This window comes from Phoxinus phoxinus (assembly GCF_949152265.1).
Source record: "Phoxinus phoxinus genome assembly, chromosome: 11".
Taxonomy (NCBI): Eukaryota; Metazoa; Chordata; class Actinopteri; order Cypriniformes; family Leuciscidae; genus Phoxinus; species Phoxinus phoxinus.
The window spans coordinates 10,859,677-10,878,356 of NC_136886.1; the positions used below are offsets into that span (position 1 = coordinate 10,859,677).

Here is an 18,680-nt window from a genome sequence, read left to right on the forward strand (position 1 = left end):
TACTTATACATGTGTAAAAGGATAAAGTAGATCTTGTATCCACTCTTGGCGTCTACCTTGTGTCAAATAATGTTAGTGATATTAATGTACATCAAAAGCAACCGTTTGTGTTTACAATTAAGGCAAAAAGAAAAAAACATGCACATGATCAACTAACCTAAGATATTGTGACAACGCATACAGGCCTGATTAGTCAAGTGACAGCAAATTGGCATGAAACTCTTTCGCACTGGCCCCCGGGCCATCAAGCCACCATAATCTTTTAAAATCACAGTTTGTCAAAAGTTCTTTATTTCTTTTTTTTTTACATTCACTATTCACTAACATTACCTGTATTAACTCCTGCTTTGATCCAATAACATCTACACGTGAACTGTGTTGCGTGCAATCCTATTACAGTATTAGACTGCCTCTACTGCTGTTAGTCAAGCTGGTTTCGAAGTATTGAGCCAGAACTAAAATACTATTCATTCATTTGATTAAGAAAAATCCAGTGAAAACAGAACGACAAACAAATGCTGATTTACCAGAGAGTTAGAGAGAGAGATATGCTGGGAAACGCCAAAGAAAAAAAGATGGTGTCTAGAAGGAGAGAACGCACTGGAAGTAGAGAGAAAAAAACGTGAGTAGGAACGTGAGGTCAGTTCTAATAATACTGATAAGACCTTGTCATGGCCACCACACCATCTCATTCTAATGATAAGAATGGAGGCAGTGTGGGACAACTGTGTGTGTGTCTGCCAGGTGTGTGTATGCATTTGGGATGCGTTTGTATGCGTGTGTCAGATTAGTGTTTGTTTGTTAGAGTTGTTCGTGTGCTTTCTGCAACTGTCTTTTCTCCTGTTCCACTGGATCCCTCATATTGGACTGGCGGTGCTGATCTGGCAGTGCACGCACAGGAAGATTCAGTTTGATGCTAATCATGTCTACGGTACGCGTAGTAGTGTGTGTGTGTTTGTGTACATATGTGTGTAAAAATAAAAAAAGCTATGTATCTTTTATCTCTATACATTGTTGTGGGTGTATGTAGTCAACTTTAGTAATATTACATACATCAGAAAATACTCATGTGTTTGTGCATAAGTGTGTTTAATTGCGTATCTGTGTTGAGTACGAGATGCCATGTTTCAGTGGTCAAGCAGGCAGATGACCAAATGACACAGCACTTTAATATTCTGATGTCACAGTGAGCAAGCATTGCTCATAGGGAACTGATATATTTATAAAACAGGAGTGGCTTATTAAACTTTTTTCAATGGCTTGATTCCAGAATTAGGCTACTGTATTTACTTGATTATAGAGTAAAGATGGAAAGTGAGACAACTGTCTGATGTATACAAGCTAGTGTATTTTACACTAACATGAATGATAATGTGAAATGGCACAATATCTTGACAGCTTAGCTTAACTAAATGAGAAGACTCCAATTTGAAAAGAATAAACTTGCTGTTACCTCTTTTATCGCCTTTAATTATGTTTTTTTTAAATGAGTGTTATGGTATACTTTACAATAATATTTATTAGTTAATGTATTAACTAACATGAAATAACAATGAGCAATACATTTGTTACAGCATTTACTACTCTTTGTTAATGTTAGTTAATAAAAATACAACTCTTCATTGTTCGTGTTAGTTCACAGTGCATTAACTATTGTTAACAAATACAACTTTTTACTTTAATAACGTATTAGTAAATGTTGAATTAATATTAAGTAAGATTAATAAATGCTGAAGAAGTATTGTTCATTCTTAGTCCATGTTAACTAAGGTAGTTAACTAATGAACCTTATTGTAAAGTGTTACCGTTGTTATAGTATTTCCATCACAAGTGACACAAATCTGAATAGAATGAATCTGTTGAGTACTAATAATTTAAAGACTCACTCATTGAACTAAAGAAGGATCGTCGCCACTTACTGGTCTAGTGATGTAACACAGACTCTCTCTTTTTTTTTTTTTACAGGATCGGAAAATTTGAGTTGCCGGGATGAATCAAAATCCGAACTATGTGCTGGTAAGGCTCTTCTGGAAAGTGAAGTAGTTTGGCAATGGACATACTGTAGTTAAAGGGGTCATTCTGACTCTCTGTCTGAAATGATCCGTATCACCCCTTTAAACTTAGAAAGAAGAGAGTTACAGGGATAGTAATTATGTAGAATTTTAAAGTGAAGCTCTTTCCACTTGCTAGGTAACAGAAACGTATTAATACCAGTCAATTAATAGTAGAAAGAGAAGGATAATTTAATTTCCATTTGAAAAAAGCTTTGGGATGACAGATGATTTCCTAATAAGAAATCTTCTAATCCAACATGTTTTACATTTAACATTGGAAAGCTCCAATCCTCAAATGGATAATTGGGGCACTTCACAGTCTGTAGCTACATTATGACCTAACCATATGCAAAAGTTTAGGTGAAATAGAATTAATAACCCAGTTATATCCACTCAGTAGCCGGAGCTACTTCTCTCTGTTTGTGAAATGCAGGTACTGGGCTAAAAAGTAAAATAGTCTATAGTCCAAATACAAACACTTATTATGTGTACCAAGTACCATAATAATCCAGGATAAGACATAAACACGGTTTGGAAAATGGATTCATGATGTAACGTTAGCCTATACACTATATAATTTTTTTTTTTTTTTATTGAACACAAAAGTTACAGATTGTAGCTTTAAATGGCTGAAAAAATTTCTGTAGTGAACACAAGCTAAAAATACAATTTCAAGTTTTATTTTACGACATAAAATACAAACGTACACTTTAATAGTCTATGTTTTTTTTTACCCCATGTTTTGTTAAGCATGAAAAAGGCGGTTGCTAAAGAGTGGCTAATGGGACTAGGCTGTCGGTCGGGGCCATTAAACGTCATCACGCCGAACAGTTCGCTTTTACGGCCTCGTTCGCTAAGCATCGGTGTGCTCTTTTAACCTATTCTAACTCACTTTCTCAGAATTTTGTTTTAAATATAAAAACTAAAAGAGTTGTCGGAAGCGTAGTGGTGGTGATTGAAGTCGTGGAACCGTGGTACCTTTAGCTTTTTACTTTTGGTGACTGCATTTAGCCTTCAAAATTCATTAAAGTTGTGTTCATCTGTGAAAATTATCTTGATGGACAAAATGAGTAAGTATCATAAACTTTTGTCGAGGGAACCAGTGTGATTCTAACTACAAAGTGACGACCACTCTATTCCCCACACTTGTATATCCGTAATTTACAGAGTAACGTTAATCATCATTATGAAATCATTACTTACTGTTTGTGATGCAGCTGCTGTCCGGTCCTTCTTCTTTCAGCAAAAGTTTATTTGTGAACTCTTCATTATACAGTGCCTCGTTTACAAAAGAATCTGCAGTCAAATGCTCTGAACAAACGAATAAAACTCAGCGGTTAAGCCATTGTTTATACTTTCGCCTGGCTCCGCTGACTGCGCGTGCTCCCCCGACTGCGCGTGCTCCCCCTTCCCTTGACGTGCTCGCCGTTGTACTATTCTTTGAAACGACAGGGGGCGACTCTGAGTAATTGTTTTCTAAACCATCAGGATTCAGGAAGCAGCGGTGATAAGAAGTAAGGGACACACGTTTGTTTTTCATTACACTTCACCAAACCAACGCTACAAAAGAATCAAATAATCGTGTAAAATCCAGTAAACCTTGAGATTATTACTCCTGACATTAGAACAAAATATATGGATATGAGAAAAAAACTATCAAACAAATTAAGCAACAATCTCTTAAATATGTTCTAATTTCATTCAATATTTTTATTTAATTTCATGAATTTTTTTATTAAAACTTTATTTTCATTAAAAGGGCTTATTTCTCCTATTGAAGGCTTATTTTGTAAATGTAAGCAATTAAATTGGACAAGCGCAAACTGGGTGCCTGATGGTAGACGTATCTGCTCGGCGAGCATCAGTTCGAAGTCGTGCATCTATGAAAGCGGAGCCATGCGCAAAGTTACAAAAAAAGACGTACACACCGCCATGTGAAATGAATGCCGCCCACACCCATAGACAGTATATAAATGCCCACACCTCGTGCAGCAAGAAAAAACAAGCTTTAAGCGACTGAATGTCAGTAGGCTGGGCCTATGGTGCGATGATGAATAACTATTCATTGATGTCTTGCTCTGGAAGCAGTCATATTCAAATGCATTTGCCTGTGTGACGTCACAGATCCCGCAATATCAAAACAGGCCATTTTTGTAGCTTGATTAAATAAATGCTTTGTTTATAATAAGGAGGATTTTGAGTTCTCATGTCATGACCCCTTTAAGTCACACCCTTCTGTGTAGTCCATTCTGCTTTATAGATTTTGGGTTCAACTACCATTCTTCTTTACATGATAACTAAGGTGACTAGATTTAGTACATTTTTAACATTAATAAACTAACTTACATTAAATGTCAATATTAGTTTTTATATTCTTTTGTGATTATTCTGTGGCTAGTCTAGAAGAGACTATTTTGGAAGTTAGTAACATAATTTTTTCTTCACGATTGGTCTTAACTTTTTTGAGCTCAGTTACATAAAAAGGTAGTTTGGTCTAATATTATCTGAATCTGAAAAAGTAAGAGTAATTACCTGTTGTATAACTGCTAGTTGGTCAAATTAGTTTTTAAGACACAGTCTTAAGAAAGACGCTAAGTTTATGCAACTGGCCCCAGATCACACTACATTTAATGTTGCTAAAGAGAATTATCTGGTGTTAAGGAGGTTTAACTCAGCACTGTAAATAACTTGTTTAAATCGCAAAACAGGATTGGAAGGTTCATAGTGGTCCGCTTCTTTAACCCGTAGTAACTAACTGAGACATGACCGGCTGGGTGTAACCAAACACAACAGCATTCGACCAGTAGACAGCAACATACTGGAGTCTGGACGCTGCACCTAACACCAACGTTGACCAACACCCAGCAGCTGTTGCATGTTAGAGTCATAGAGTTTAATCCGGGCTCTACTATAATCACTTTAGGGTACTAATCTTGGTGACTAAAAGTCTTCTTTTTTTCTAAATGGAGAAATACTTGCCTTGTCAACATCTTTACTGCCCCACCACAAAATTAATATTTGTTAAAGTCACCAATGGACGATTCCTAATATTTTAATAGAATATTGCAGTATTTTAATTTTTTTAAATAAATGATTTATCCGTGCACATCATTATTTTTTTTCCATGATGATGTTTACTGATGCGAAGGTGAGACAAAGTGTCCCTCATATGAGATCACAGCAATAGCAAACCACAACGATCCAATCAATTTGCGATAGACAAAATCAAGTATAATTTTTTCTTGTTCGAGAAGCTGTTTCACTCTCATAAACAAACATACACACACCTCCTCACCATATGGTCATGATATTGTGTTCATACCATTGAGTGTTTTCTCTAAAAGATCACATGGATGTGTGCTAAAATTTTGTCATGTCAGATTTATCTTTTTTTTTTCAATAATTTTGTTACAGATGGAAAGCCCACATCTACAAAGTATTTCGATGGAAACCTGGGAGATCTCAACTGCTCTACCACCTTACACAATAGCTGTAAGTGTGTGTGTGTGACTGCGTGTGTGTGTGGGAGAGAGTATTTTTGCACTGCATATTCACAGTATGACCTATAGGAAAAGATAGCGTAAAGGTCATGTTGCTGTATGTTGGTGTACGCTTGTCCAACCATGTGTGTGCACTTTTGTTCCTCTGTGTAAGTGTTTTGTGTTTGTATCTTATTGTATTTCTGCATAAAGATCACATGGTATGGGATTAAAGTGACCGTAAACGCAGTTTGTATGTGTGTTTTAATCAGAACACTAGAAGCACGTGATGCAGCAGATAATTTTAAATTTAGTTATGACGGGGGAGGATACTGTGTGTGACACTGCATGCCAGGGTGGAGGGTGTTTATACTGCTGTCACGCTCCCATTCAGTCAGTCGGGAAGAGAGTGGTCTGATAGCGAGAGAAAGATTGACAGTTCACTTCAAAATTTCTCTTGTCGTCTTCAGGCCATCTTGTCAAAATGCAGCGTTCAGCACCCGTGGACCCCACAAAGATGGGTGTTGGAAGGGCCATCGCTGTCCTCACCTCTGGAGGAGATGCACAGGGTGAGGAAGTGTGTATTTGTGTGTACAGGCATTTATGGAGTCTAACTCCATGGGTGTAGATACAGAACAAGTTTGCTGAATCCTTTGGCTCTTTAAACAGTTTTGGGGTCCAACTTTAAGCAGTTGTCACAGATTTTTTTTTTTTTTAAGTTCTCACTTACTGAATCTAACAGTGCTTTAAAACATAACTTCTCCATATTTTTATGCTGTGGGAACTTTATACAACAAAGCCCATAATCTGCCATTGGTCTTGTATTAATAGATGATTTGGTCATTAAGTTTCTGTGTACTAACATTCAAAGCTTTGGGGTCAGTATGCTTATAAATTATCTTATGCTCACCAAGGCTGCATTTATTTGATTCAAAAACAGTAATATTGTGAAAAGTTATTACAAATTTAAAATAACTGGTGTCTATTTAAATATATATTTTAAAATTAAATTTATTCCTGTGATGATATCTGAATTTTCATCATCATTACTCCAGTCTTCAGTGTCACATGATCCTTCAGAAATCATTCTTACAGTATATGCTGATTTGCTGCTCGGGAAACATTTCTTATTATTAGTTAAACAAAAACCAGTTGTATTTCTTTATATTATTCTGTGATGAATGTAAAGCTCAAAAGCAACATTTGTTTGTAACATCATAAATGTCTTTAATTCAGCAGGGACACATTAAATTGATCAAAAGGGACAGTAAAGTATTAATTTCTTATGAGAAAACTCATACAGACCCCAAACTTTTGAACATTATTGTAGATGTTTTTGGGCAGTTGAGCATAACATGCCCTTTACCTTAATGATGAGTATATTCAACATAAATCAAGATTTTAGGTTACAATTTATATGAACACATAATAGTATTTATTTTAGCTTCACCTAGCATTAGTTTTTAAAAATAAAAAATATTTGATAATTTTTCTGCAACTTGTCATTCAAAACCTATGTATTTTTGTTCAATGGAACACTAAAGGAGACGTTTATACCGTGAAACACTATAAAATTACACGTGAACATTTTCATGATACAAACCTTGTTTATGTTTCTGTGCATTTAAAATGTGTGCAACTTCCATGTGTTGGTGCATAGATTTCAACTATATAAATCATCATCCACTTTTGTTATATGGAAAAGAGCAGCAAGGACATTCTGCTAAACATCTCCTGTGTTTCATGAAATGCAAGAATAGGGGGTTTGGAATGACATGAGAGTGAGCAAATGATGACATCATTTACAGATTTGGAGGAACGATAACTCCATGTAGGAAGGTTTTTTCAACTACAAAATCAAGAGTGATATGCAGTTTCCTCCTCTTTTGCATTAAAATGCAAGGTATAAAGTCCAATGTGTGTGGTATTGAATTTGGGCATAACTTGATAGATGATAATTTAAAATGGTTGTGTTGGATCCTTGATTACCTGATTGAACTACCAACCCCTCATTTACTATATCAGCCATGTTGAATGAGCAACAGGAATCATATATCAGAGAGGTCATGAGAGGTGCTAAAGCTTTCACACTGACCTTTTATCCAACCTTTAGCGGTAGGAAAAAGAACTGGCCTTTAACCTTATCTGGTACCAGCTGCAGAATAAGTCAAATAACTGTGTAATGTCAACTAGTCCTAGAAGAACCTTAACTATGGCTGTCCCATCGTTCCCTCTCCCTCTCACTCAATTCCTCCCCATGATCTCTCTGTCTCTCTCTCTGTCTGGAGGGTGTTATATTTAGCCGGTGACCTTTGGGGAAATGTGGTTGCTTTGGAGAGTTGTGTAATGAAGCTTGCCTGTTGTCCTCTCTGGTTCAATCTTAATGAAACTTGAGCTACTTAGATTGCCCTTTTCAATGGGACTTAACCACCATGTGTGTTTGTGTGACCAGATGATAAGATAACAGGTTTGGAATAAAACCAAAAACAGTTTCCAGTTAATTAGTGGTTAGCTGGATATGTTTCACGAACAGTCACCAAAACTTAATTAAATCTAAAGCTTTTGACAAATTAAAGAAAACCTTAGACCTTTACTTCTGTATATAAATGTCTAGCAAATCAAAACACTATAAAATATGTGCAGTAATTATGATTCATTAATTATTATATCTCAGGCATGAATGCTGCTGTCCGAGCCACAGTGAGAGTTGGGATCTACACCGGTGCGAAAGTCTATTTTGTGCATGAGGTTTGTACATCTAAACTCACAAAAGGAATAAAGAATTAAAAGTGAAAGATTGGCATGCGCTGCACACAAAAATTGAGAATTTGTAATTCTAATTCACTGTTATTCACTTATGCAGGAGAAATTCACTTTCCAATTCACTCAGCTCTGGCTCAATTCTAAGTCCACTCAATCTTTTTAAAGTCTATGCATTATTTAACATGTGTGTGCATTCAATTATGCATCCTCCAATTTCTGTGTGCGTCTAGGGTTATCAGGGCCTAGTCGATGGAGGCGATAACATCCGACAAGCAACTTGGGAGAGCGTGTCAATGATGCTGCAGCTGGTAATTTATTAATCTTTTCACTGGTAATATTTTGGCAATCATATCATCTGTGGTCAAATAGGTCTGAAATAGTTTGCGATTCAGTTTGATTCATTCAAACAGTGTTCTACAGCTCAAACTGTAAAGCATGGCACTAGTAATGCCAAGGTCATGGGTTCAATCCCCAGGGAATGCATCCACTGATAAATTGTATCCACCTTATTTAGCAACTCGGAAGTAAGCTATTTTCTGTGAATGAGCGAGACTTCATTAGCCGCTATAGGTAACTAGAACAAAGTGCAGTAATTGGTAAAACTATTTGCGCTGCAAACCAGTGTGTTTATAATTACGACTATGTATTAAAATAAAATGGTGAAATATATCAGTTTGCAATATAAAGCAGCATAACAAGCTGTTCTGTATATACGTAGCTAAAAAGTAACTGGAAGTGGATGACAACGAAAGCCAGACACATTCAATTTACAAATGGCCACTTCCACTCTTATGTTAAAAATAAGGTGGATACCTTCAATGCAATGTAAGTTGCTTTGGATAAAAGTGTAACCATAAATGTAAATTCATGTAAAATGTAAAAACAGTTCATTTACAAACTTGCAGTGGTAAAACAAAACCAGCACCGGATGAGGTGATATTTAGCTACAGTCCATTTTTATGACACAAAACTTACATGTGTGTGTCAGCAATGAAGCTGCTCTTTATTGCACGTGCCGTTTGTGAACAAGCAGCACACTCTGTATTGCAGGTAAAATTTGTATCCATGTATCCAAAACAGTTTAAAAAAAGTAATAAAATATGGGGATGCTTTTTGATGGGGTCCTGTGCCCCAGTACTTATGAAAGGCTAGAAACGCTCTTGCTCAACACACATTTACACTCATTCAGTTGACTCTTGTGCTCACATCAACACAATCAAACCATAACTGAAACTAAAGGGTGAGTGCATCAGGTTATTTCTGTATGCATGTATGAGATCATATTGCATGGTAGGCTAAAACCACTTTGATCTAGCACAAAATGCCAGAGTTCATCTAGAGATTTCTGCTTTTGAGACTTAGGGTAATATTACATAGACACACATATTATACTGCCCACACTACAAATTACCATGTGAGTAATGGCATGAGCCATAGACAAATTACATTATGACAATACTGATTGGCTGATGGCACCACGAGACCGCAGGGAGTTTCAAACCCTTCTATCCAGCCAAACCTTGACTTGGCATCCTGCACATTATGTAGTCAATAACCATCCACAGCACTTTAGTATATTCCTCTGCCAACATCTCAGGTCATGTTAATATTTGGCATTTTTGCTGAAGTGTCTGTATTTTCGATTGTTTTTCTTATTTACCTCTGTCTGTTTTGTCAGGGGGGCACAGTCATAGGCAGTGCCCGCTGTCAGGACTTCCGCGCTAAGGAGGGTAGAGCTAAAGCAGCATGCAACCTGGTGAAGTTGGGCATCACTAATCTGTGTGTAATTGGTGGAGATGGCAGCCTGACTGGCGCCAACGAGTTCCGTAATGAGTGGAGTGAACTGCTCCAAATCTTGCTGAAAGCAGGTAGGACTACACCATCCGGTAATCCTTGTCGGTCTGTTACATCAGCGGTAGGGCTGCAACTAACGATTATTTTAATAATCGATTAATCTGTCGATTATTTTTTCGATTAATCGATTAATCGGATAAAATAATAATTTAAAAAAGCATTCATTCCCAACCCTTTATTCAAAAACAGAACTGACAGTGCAAATTCACAGTGCAAAAAAATCTTCAGAAAGTGCACAAACAGGTCGCTCCTTGATAGGGATGCACCGATACCATTTTTTCAGAACCGATCCGATCCGATACAAAAAATTCTGAGTATCGACCGATACCAATCCGATACCAGGGCAGTTTTTTTTTAAATCAAGTAGAATTTCTATAACTATGTGTGTTGAACTGATAATCACTATTTTGTGTGTTAAACACAATCTACTTAATACAGACAACTTCATTAAAAAAAAAAGACCATAAATGCTATTATAAACTAGAATAGTGGATAATTAAGCATACAATTTAGTCTAGAAAAATCACAAGTGCACAATAATTGTATTAAATCTGAACATGAAAAAACATTTAGTGAGGAACAAATATTAGAATAAGTGTAACACTAAATTTGGTAAAACGTTACACATTGCTCTTTGTATTGTTGTAAAATACATTCATGAAAAACAAGATAACAAAAATCAAAAAGATTAATTATTTTATAGCCTAGGCTACTATAAAATTGAGACATGTTTTAAATGTATAGCACATCGGTTTAATGAGGCAGCAACATGATGGATAGTACAGAACTAGAAAGGCTATTAATAATCGTTCATTGCGTCGCTGTATTATGATATGAAAGGCCCCAATACAGTGCGGCACACAGCGCTTATGCGCATCGCGAGCGCAGAATGATGCGCTTGAAGCAACACGAGTCACAGCACGCAGCGCTTCGAGTCCGGATTGAAAAGTTCAAATCACAAAGGAAAGACATAGGCTATTGATGCGTAGTGTATTATACAGTATCTATCTATGCAATAGTTTATTGAGCATTTTCTTTTAACAGTTTTAAATGTCAGTTACTGTGCGCGTGAAGAACAGTTAGTGCTCTGACTCTACTCCAGTGTTGAGAGAAACCCGGTAGAAAGTAACATGATGCAGCAATAAAGTCCAGCAAGATAAAGTTGTTTAATGCAAAACCATAGACCTTTATCTACAGATCAAGTATAATTATAGTAACATTGACTCATCTTGGAGAGAGTTGTTCATCGTGTTGACTCGTAACCGAACGCGACGCGCTGTTTGATGCTGAATGGAGAATGACTGACAGCCGCAGCGGAGGGAAAAGTGTACGTGATCTTGAATTTAATCACTTAAATATAAATTTCTATCTCACATTATATTATATAATGGCTTCAGAGCACTTATCATATAGTGCACGACAACTTTATGATGCTTTATAATGTTTTTGTCCCTTTTGTGGGGCTTAACAATAGCACAGAATATACGCACAATTATTTTTTTACATCTCCGTGTCGCGCGACACAACGAATCGATAATGAAATTCGTTGCCAACTATTTTAATAATCGATTTTTATCGATTTTATCGATTCGTTGTTGCAGCCCTAGCGGTCTTAAAACTTTTTTTTATGTCCCCATCCATCCAATACATCCAGCCAATTCAGCAAGGACATGGCATAAAACACATCTTTTTTAAAATTCAAATAAATGCTGTTCTTTTGAAGAATTTTTTAAGAATCCTGAAAAAAATGTATCGCAGTTTACACAAAAATATTAAGCAGCAATTTTGATAATAACAATTGATAATAATAAGAAATGTTTCTTGAGCACCAACTCAGCATATTACAATGATTTCTGAAGGATCATGTGACACTGAAGGCTGGAGTAATGGAACGAACAATCAGCTTTGCCATCTCATGAATAAATTACATATTCAAATGTATTCAAATAAAAAACAGTTCATTTAAATTGTAATAATATTTTACAATATTACAGTTTTTACTGTATTTATGACATAAATGCTGCCTTGGTGAGCACAAGAGACAAAAAAATTCACAGACCCCAAACTCTTGAACAGTATTGTATATGGTGATCTTTAAGAATATGTTTTGGCTTTGTAACTATTAAATATGTAGGCCTACATAATATTTTGCAGAAAGTAAGACACTGTAACTTTATATAAATAGGGAGACTGATGAGAAGATTCAATGTGTCAGTTATTAGAAAGATACACATAAAACACATGCCTGTCTGTCTGTGCTCATACTGTAGGAAAGATCACAGCAGAGGAGGCTAAACGTTCATCTCACCTGAACATCGTTGGGATGGTTGGATCCATAGACAATGATTTCTGTGGCACAGACATGACCATTGGCACCGATTCAGCTCTGCACAGAATCATGGAAGTAGTGGATGCCATCACAACAACAGCTCAGAGGTAAATGCATACACACACATGTACATATGGTACTACACAGTTGCATTCTGAGCCTGACAACACATTGATTTGTCTTTACAGTCATCAAAGAGCCTTTATTCTGGAAGTGATGGGGAGGCATTGTGGGTATGTTGTATTATGGATGCATGATATGTTATTCTGTTGTTGCATGTTACTATATTATCTGTTCTAAAAGAAATCCATATCTTAGGCCAATCAGTGTTTGACTTGATTATTGATCATAAACCAATTGCAGTAGTATTGTTATGCACAAGGTTACCACCAGTGTTATTTTAGTATCATTGAGATACTATTACAGTATTTTTGTAATATTTTGAATAAATTTTTATTTTTGTATTTTTTTACATTAATTTTGTATTGTATTTATTACTTTTTATTACCGGTGCTTATTTCTGTATAGTTTTTTTTCTTTATTTCAGTTTTAACTTTAGTTACTTTATCACATAAAGATGACTTTATGTGACATTAAAAATGACTAATGTTGCTTTGGAAACTAGCTAAAATAAAATTATACATTAATATATTATGGCTTGGTTTAACAGACAGGGCTTAGACTAAGCAAGGACTAGGCCTTAGTTAAATTAGGAAAGTATAGCATTTATTAAAACGTGCATGCAAATAGTTTTAGCTCCAGTTAACTATCATATTCCTGGTTATGACAATGTGTAACCAAGAGTGTATGTATTTTTTTTATGTGTAATTTAAATATAGGTATTTGGCCTTAGTCACTGCCCTGTCGTGTGGTGCTGACTGGGTGTTTATTCCTGAGATGCCTCCAGATGAAGGATGGGAGGACCATCTATGCAGGAGACTTACCTATGTAACATCTATACACATTATAATGCCATACTTATCATCATAGTCAACATCATCATCATTATATTCTGTCCAATATAATTATACTGTCTTAACTGTGCAGCAAAGAAGCATTGGTCATCGTTTGAATGTCATAATTGTGGCAGAAGGTGCTTTGGATCTCCACGGCAAACCCATCACCAGTGACTTTATCAAGAACGTAAGCCCAAACTGTCACATAAAATATGATCATAGTGATTTTTTTTATCATGACTAATTCTTTGTGCATGTTTGTGTTTGTTTAGCTGGTCACTAAAAAGCTTGGCTTTGACACACGTGCCACTATTCTGGGTCATGTGCAGAGAGGAGGAACACCTTCAGCCTTTGACAGAATCTTGGTATGATCAGATTTCAGATTGTGGTCTGACAGGATTTTTTGTTTATTTGATGCATATGTAACATGCTCTGTCCTGTTCGCAGGGAAGTAGGATGGGGGTGGAGGCTGTGATGGCATTGCTAGAGGCCACTCCTGACACCCCTGCATGTGTGGTCAGTCTGTCTGGAAACATGGCTGTTCGACTGCCCCTCATGGAGTGTGTGCAAGTGGTGAGCAGGCATAGACACATCCTGACTTCCAAGCCGCATTATTATTTTATGTTTGATGTGTTTTAATGCGGTAGTTCAAATCAAATCAAAATAACTGCTGTTTTCCCCAACCAGATGAACAGGTTGTTTGGATCGTTCATGTTAGATGTTTTAGATAAAAACCTCTTATGCTCACCCAGGCTGCATATATTTGTTCAAAAATACATTAAAAACAGTAATATTGTGAAATGTTAGTACAATTTAAAATAACTGTTTTCTATTTTAATATTTTTACATTTTGTATTTATTCCTGTGATGGCAAAGCTGAATTTTCAGCATCATTACTCCAGTCTTCAGTGTCACATGATCCTTCAGAAATCATTCTAATATGCTGATTTGGTGCTCAATAAATATTCATTATTATTATCATCAATGTTATTCTATTCTTTAATGAATAGAAAGTTGAAAAGAACAGCATTTATTTGAAATGGAACATTTTGAGACAATATAAGAGTCTTTACGGTGTGATGAATTTAATGAACCTTTACTGAATAAAATAATTTATTTATTTTAAAAAAATCGTACTGACCCCAAACTTTTGAGTGGTAGTGTCATTTTATAGAACATTTAATATATTATTATTATGTATTTTATTTTATTGTAGTCAATTTGATGCAGATGTTTGGTTTGTTGATTTGTACCCTAATTACGCGATTTAATTTGTAATACATCTTGTTCTTTTTTTAGACAAAAGAAGTGACCAAAGCTATGGCAGAGGGCAGGTTTGAGGAAGCTGTTAAACTCAGGGGAAAGTGAGTTCTTTATCCTTCTTTATCTGTCTTTCTTTCTTTCTGTAACAAACTAAACCTGTGACTGATTTGCTGTTTCTCTTCTGCAGGAGTTTTGAGAACAATTGGAACACATATAAACTCTTGGCCCATGTGACTGCCCCAGATGTGAAGGTGCGTAACAAGATATGAATCATTTAATCGTTCATTTTATCCCATTTGTTAGAGTTTACTCAAGATATGTATGAATTTCTCTTCTATATATTTTCAATTTTCATCATCTTCCTCTTTCCATCTTTCTCTCCTTCTTTAGAGTAATATAAACATAGCTATACTGAACGTGGGAGCTCCGTGTGCAGGAATGAACGCAGCAGTCCGTTCAGCAGTCAGAATCGGTATCATTCAAGGACACAACATGCTAGCAGTACATGACGGCTTCGAGGGACTTGCACACGGAACTGTAAAGTATTTAACATACATGAGGAATCCATGAGTCCATATGAAGAAATGTCTTCTCTTTGATTTAAACTCTGTCTCCTGCAGATTGAACCAATAGATTGGGGCTATGTGGGAGGCTGGACAGGCAAAGGCGGTTCTGATTTAGGAACCAAGAGGTATGTTTTTTTATCAAATAAGAAATCTTACTTGCCCCAAACTTGTGTATATAGTGTGTGTTATTTGTGTATCTCTTTCTTTGTCCTTCTCTCCCTGTAGGTCACTGCCGGCTAGTATGATTGAAGATATCAGTCTGAATATAGCCAAGTTTAACATTCATGCCCTAGTTATCATTGGAGGATTTGAGGTGTGGAAAGCTCAAATACTACTGCCAATATGAAATAAAATATTTGAAATCCTTTTATTTGTCCACCGGCAACTACCTCACCTTGTTGTTTAATTTTTACACACTCTCTCGCTCCCCCTTTCTGTTTAGGCCTTTGTTGGAGGTTTGGAATTAGTGACTGCCAGAGAAAAATATGAGGAGTTGTGTATTCCCCTGGTTGTTATTCCTGCTACTGTGTCTAATAATGTTCCTGGATCAGACTTCAGTATCGGTGCTGATACTGCTCTCAATACTATCACGACTGTGAGAAACCACACACTATAAAATTGTATAATGTACAATTCAGACATGTCCCCAACTATCTGTTTAATCGTCTGTTTTGTGTCTTTTAAGACATGCGATAGGATCAAGCAGTCCGCCGCTGGAACAAAGCGCCGGGTTTTCATCATTGAAACAATGGGGGGATTTTGTGGATATCTGGCTACCATGGCAGGACTGGCTGCGGGGGCTGATGCTGCTTATATCTACGAAGATCCATTTGCCATTCACGACCTGGAGGTGAGGCATGTTTGGATGGGTGATTGGATAGATATATGTCATTTTGTTTGTTTTTAACTTAAATTTCTGGTTGAGAAATAGACAAATGTGGAGCACTTATTGGAGAAGATGAAGACCACAGTGAAAAGAGGCCTCATCCTCAGGTTGGACATTTTGTCACACAATCTGTTTCTGGATCTTGTCGCTCTATCTTTCTCATTCGGTCAACTTCTGCGATAATCTAGACAAATGACTCCAGTCTTATGTAATTCTTGTGCCAGCACTCTAATAACATCAAACTGTTTTCCCTCAGGAATGAGAAATGTAATGCTAACTACACTACAGATTTTATCTTCAACTTGTACTCAGAAGAGGGCAAAGGAGTTTTTGACTGCCGTAAGAATGTGCTTGGCCACATGCAGCAGGTCTGTGTGTACAATATTGATAGTATTCTTGGGTTTTGGCCTGTGTCTTTGAACATTATTGCTGAGATTCATTGTCATCATCTCTGGGCTCAATTGCTAACTTTTCTCATGGTATTTTCAGGGTGGAACGCCTACACCGTTTGACAGGAACTTTGGCACAAAGATGGGTGCTAAAGCAGTGTTGTGGTTGACTGATAAACTGAAGGAGTGTTACAGACATGGTGAGTGAACAATAATTTAAATGGCTGGATGATAGGAGACTTAATGGTTTTGAATTGTGTTTACATTTACAGCACTTTCCATGAATGGGTTACAAAATAGTGACAGAAGTTTTACACACTCAAACACACACTCACACGGTTACATACTACTACTAATAATTACAATTTTATAATAATTAAAATAATAAACATTTAAATTAATAAATAATACGAATAATTACATATAACATGTTTTACTGCATGAATATCAGTAGCTATGTTTCCAACCTATTTTTATGCGAATTTTGGGAAATCGTAAGAGAAAGAAAACTCCACCAAGATGTGCAGCAATTCTAAAAATGTGCATTTAAAAATGTATGCTTTGAATTGAGGTCGATAATTTTTTTATCAGATAGGTAGACATGGACATAAACTAAGATGGAAACACATTTACCAATTAAATCCGGCGATGCGCAACAAAAAAAAGTCATATGAGTTCCGTCCAGAGATCCATATACTTGGTGTATCTACTAGGTATAGCCAAGATGCAGAATGCATGACAATTTTGCACATGTTAAATTCACAGCTTTGCATGGAAATATACTATAGCTAATGAAAGTGACATATTTTAAGATAAGTCAGTGCAAGTTCCTTTCAGTTAAAACAGCTCAAACATGCATTTTATAGTCTTAAGCCTTTTCTAACCGGGGGTTAATGTTTCAAATGAGCTACTTTTAATGCTAGGTTAATTGTATCTTACATAATATTGTATGTAACATGTAATAATTCATCATAATAACACCAAAGTGTACTGTATTCATTGAAAGTGCCTTACATAAATCCGTATGAACCTGACTGTATCTTTCTGTCTTTCCATAAACATCTTTCACTCTTGTATGAACAGGCCGTATCTTTGCTAACACACCAGACTCTGCCTGTGTTCTGGGAATGAGGAAGAGAGCCATGATCTTCCAGCCTCTCTCTGATCTCAAAGAGGACACTGACTTTGTGTGAGTGATCCCCGATTAATTTTTACTGTTGTTTCATTGCTTCGCACATATTGTCATTCACTGAGTGAATCCCACCCGTTTCTGTTCCAGACATCGTATACCGAAGACTCAGTGGTGGCTGAAGCTTAGGCCCATTCTCAAGATTCTGGCCAAATACAAGATCACTTTGGACACCTCAGAGACCGCTACGATGGAGCATGTTATTAAGAAGAGAGGAGGAGTCTAGACACACGCACGCTGAATTACAGTGGGATAAAAAATAAAATAAAAAATCTTAGTATAAAAGAAGAATCAGCTGATCACCCTAATGTTCTTCCAAAACCATGTAAACACAAAAAGAAATATGGGTTACATGAGTGACTAAATAATGACAGAATTTCCAGTTTTGGGTGAACTATCCCTTGAAGTACAAAACCCACATATTTTAACTCTCAGCTGTATTTTTACCATTTCACCATTAGGCCTATCTGGCCTAAATGTACTATTGTTAAAAAAAAACTATTGTGTATTGTTTCTAAATAAATAAAACTGCCAGACTAAATTAAACCTGTAGATTTAATTTTCGATGATTTCACTGAACACAGAAAAGTAATATTTGTACAGTCACATTAATATCAACATGGCAACATTGCAAGAGAAATACAATTTATGACATTGCATATTTTCAGTGCTTTTTCTACTTGTTAATTTTTTTTCTGAAAGACCAACATGATTTAACATGATTTATAAATGTGAGAAAATTTTGACACACACACACACACACACAAACCTGTACAATATAAATGTCATCATTAAAATGAAGTCATCAAGTGCTAAAATCCTACCACTCAATATTTTCCCTTCCATCCTGAATAGAGACAATTTGATCGAGTGCATTTCTCATAACATTTATGTGGTGGTGAAATAAAGATGCCTGTCTAAAACTGTGTTGTTATTCATATAGGCTATGTTT

At 36.1% G+C, this 18,680-nt stretch overlaps 1 protein-coding gene across 3 annotated transcripts; it reads left to right on the forward strand.

Moving 5' to 3' along the window:
- Positions 1-386: 386 nt before the first annotated feature.
- pfkmb (phosphofructokinase, muscle b) lies at positions 387-18,651 on the forward strand. 3 transcript variants are annotated; one of them, XM_079627688.1, is made up of 26 exons: positions 387-622; positions 889-931; positions 1,966-2,016; positions 5,469-5,546; positions 6,004-6,102; positions 8,208-8,281; positions 8,527-8,604; positions 9,975-10,164; positions 12,421-12,586; positions 12,668-12,712; positions 13,319-13,427; positions 13,527-13,622; positions 13,708-13,800; positions 13,883-14,008; positions 14,735-14,799; positions 14,886-14,949; positions 15,089-15,235; positions 15,319-15,389; positions 15,490-15,577; positions 15,707-15,859; positions 15,950-16,114; positions 16,196-16,257; positions 16,407-16,518; positions 16,640-16,739; positions 17,623-17,728; positions 17,819-18,651. In XM_079627688.1, exons 5-26 carry the CDS (start codon positions 6,018-6,020, stop codon positions 17,952-17,954), a joined length of 2,331 nt encoding a protein of 776 aa, XP_079483814.1. In that variant the 5' UTR covers positions 387-622; positions 889-931; positions 1,966-2,016; positions 5,469-5,546; positions 6,004-6,017; the 3' UTR covers positions 17,955-18,651. The 3 variants fall into 3 exon arrangements, with proteins under 3 accessions (XP_079483814.1, XP_079483813.1, XP_079483815.1); XM_079627687.1 differs by lacking the exon at positions 387-622 and having other exon boundaries at positions 649-931; XM_079627689.1 differs by lacking the exons at positions 387-622; positions 889-931; positions 1,966-2,016 and adding an exon at positions 2,844-2,917.
- Positions 18,652-18,680: the final 29 nt, after the last annotated feature.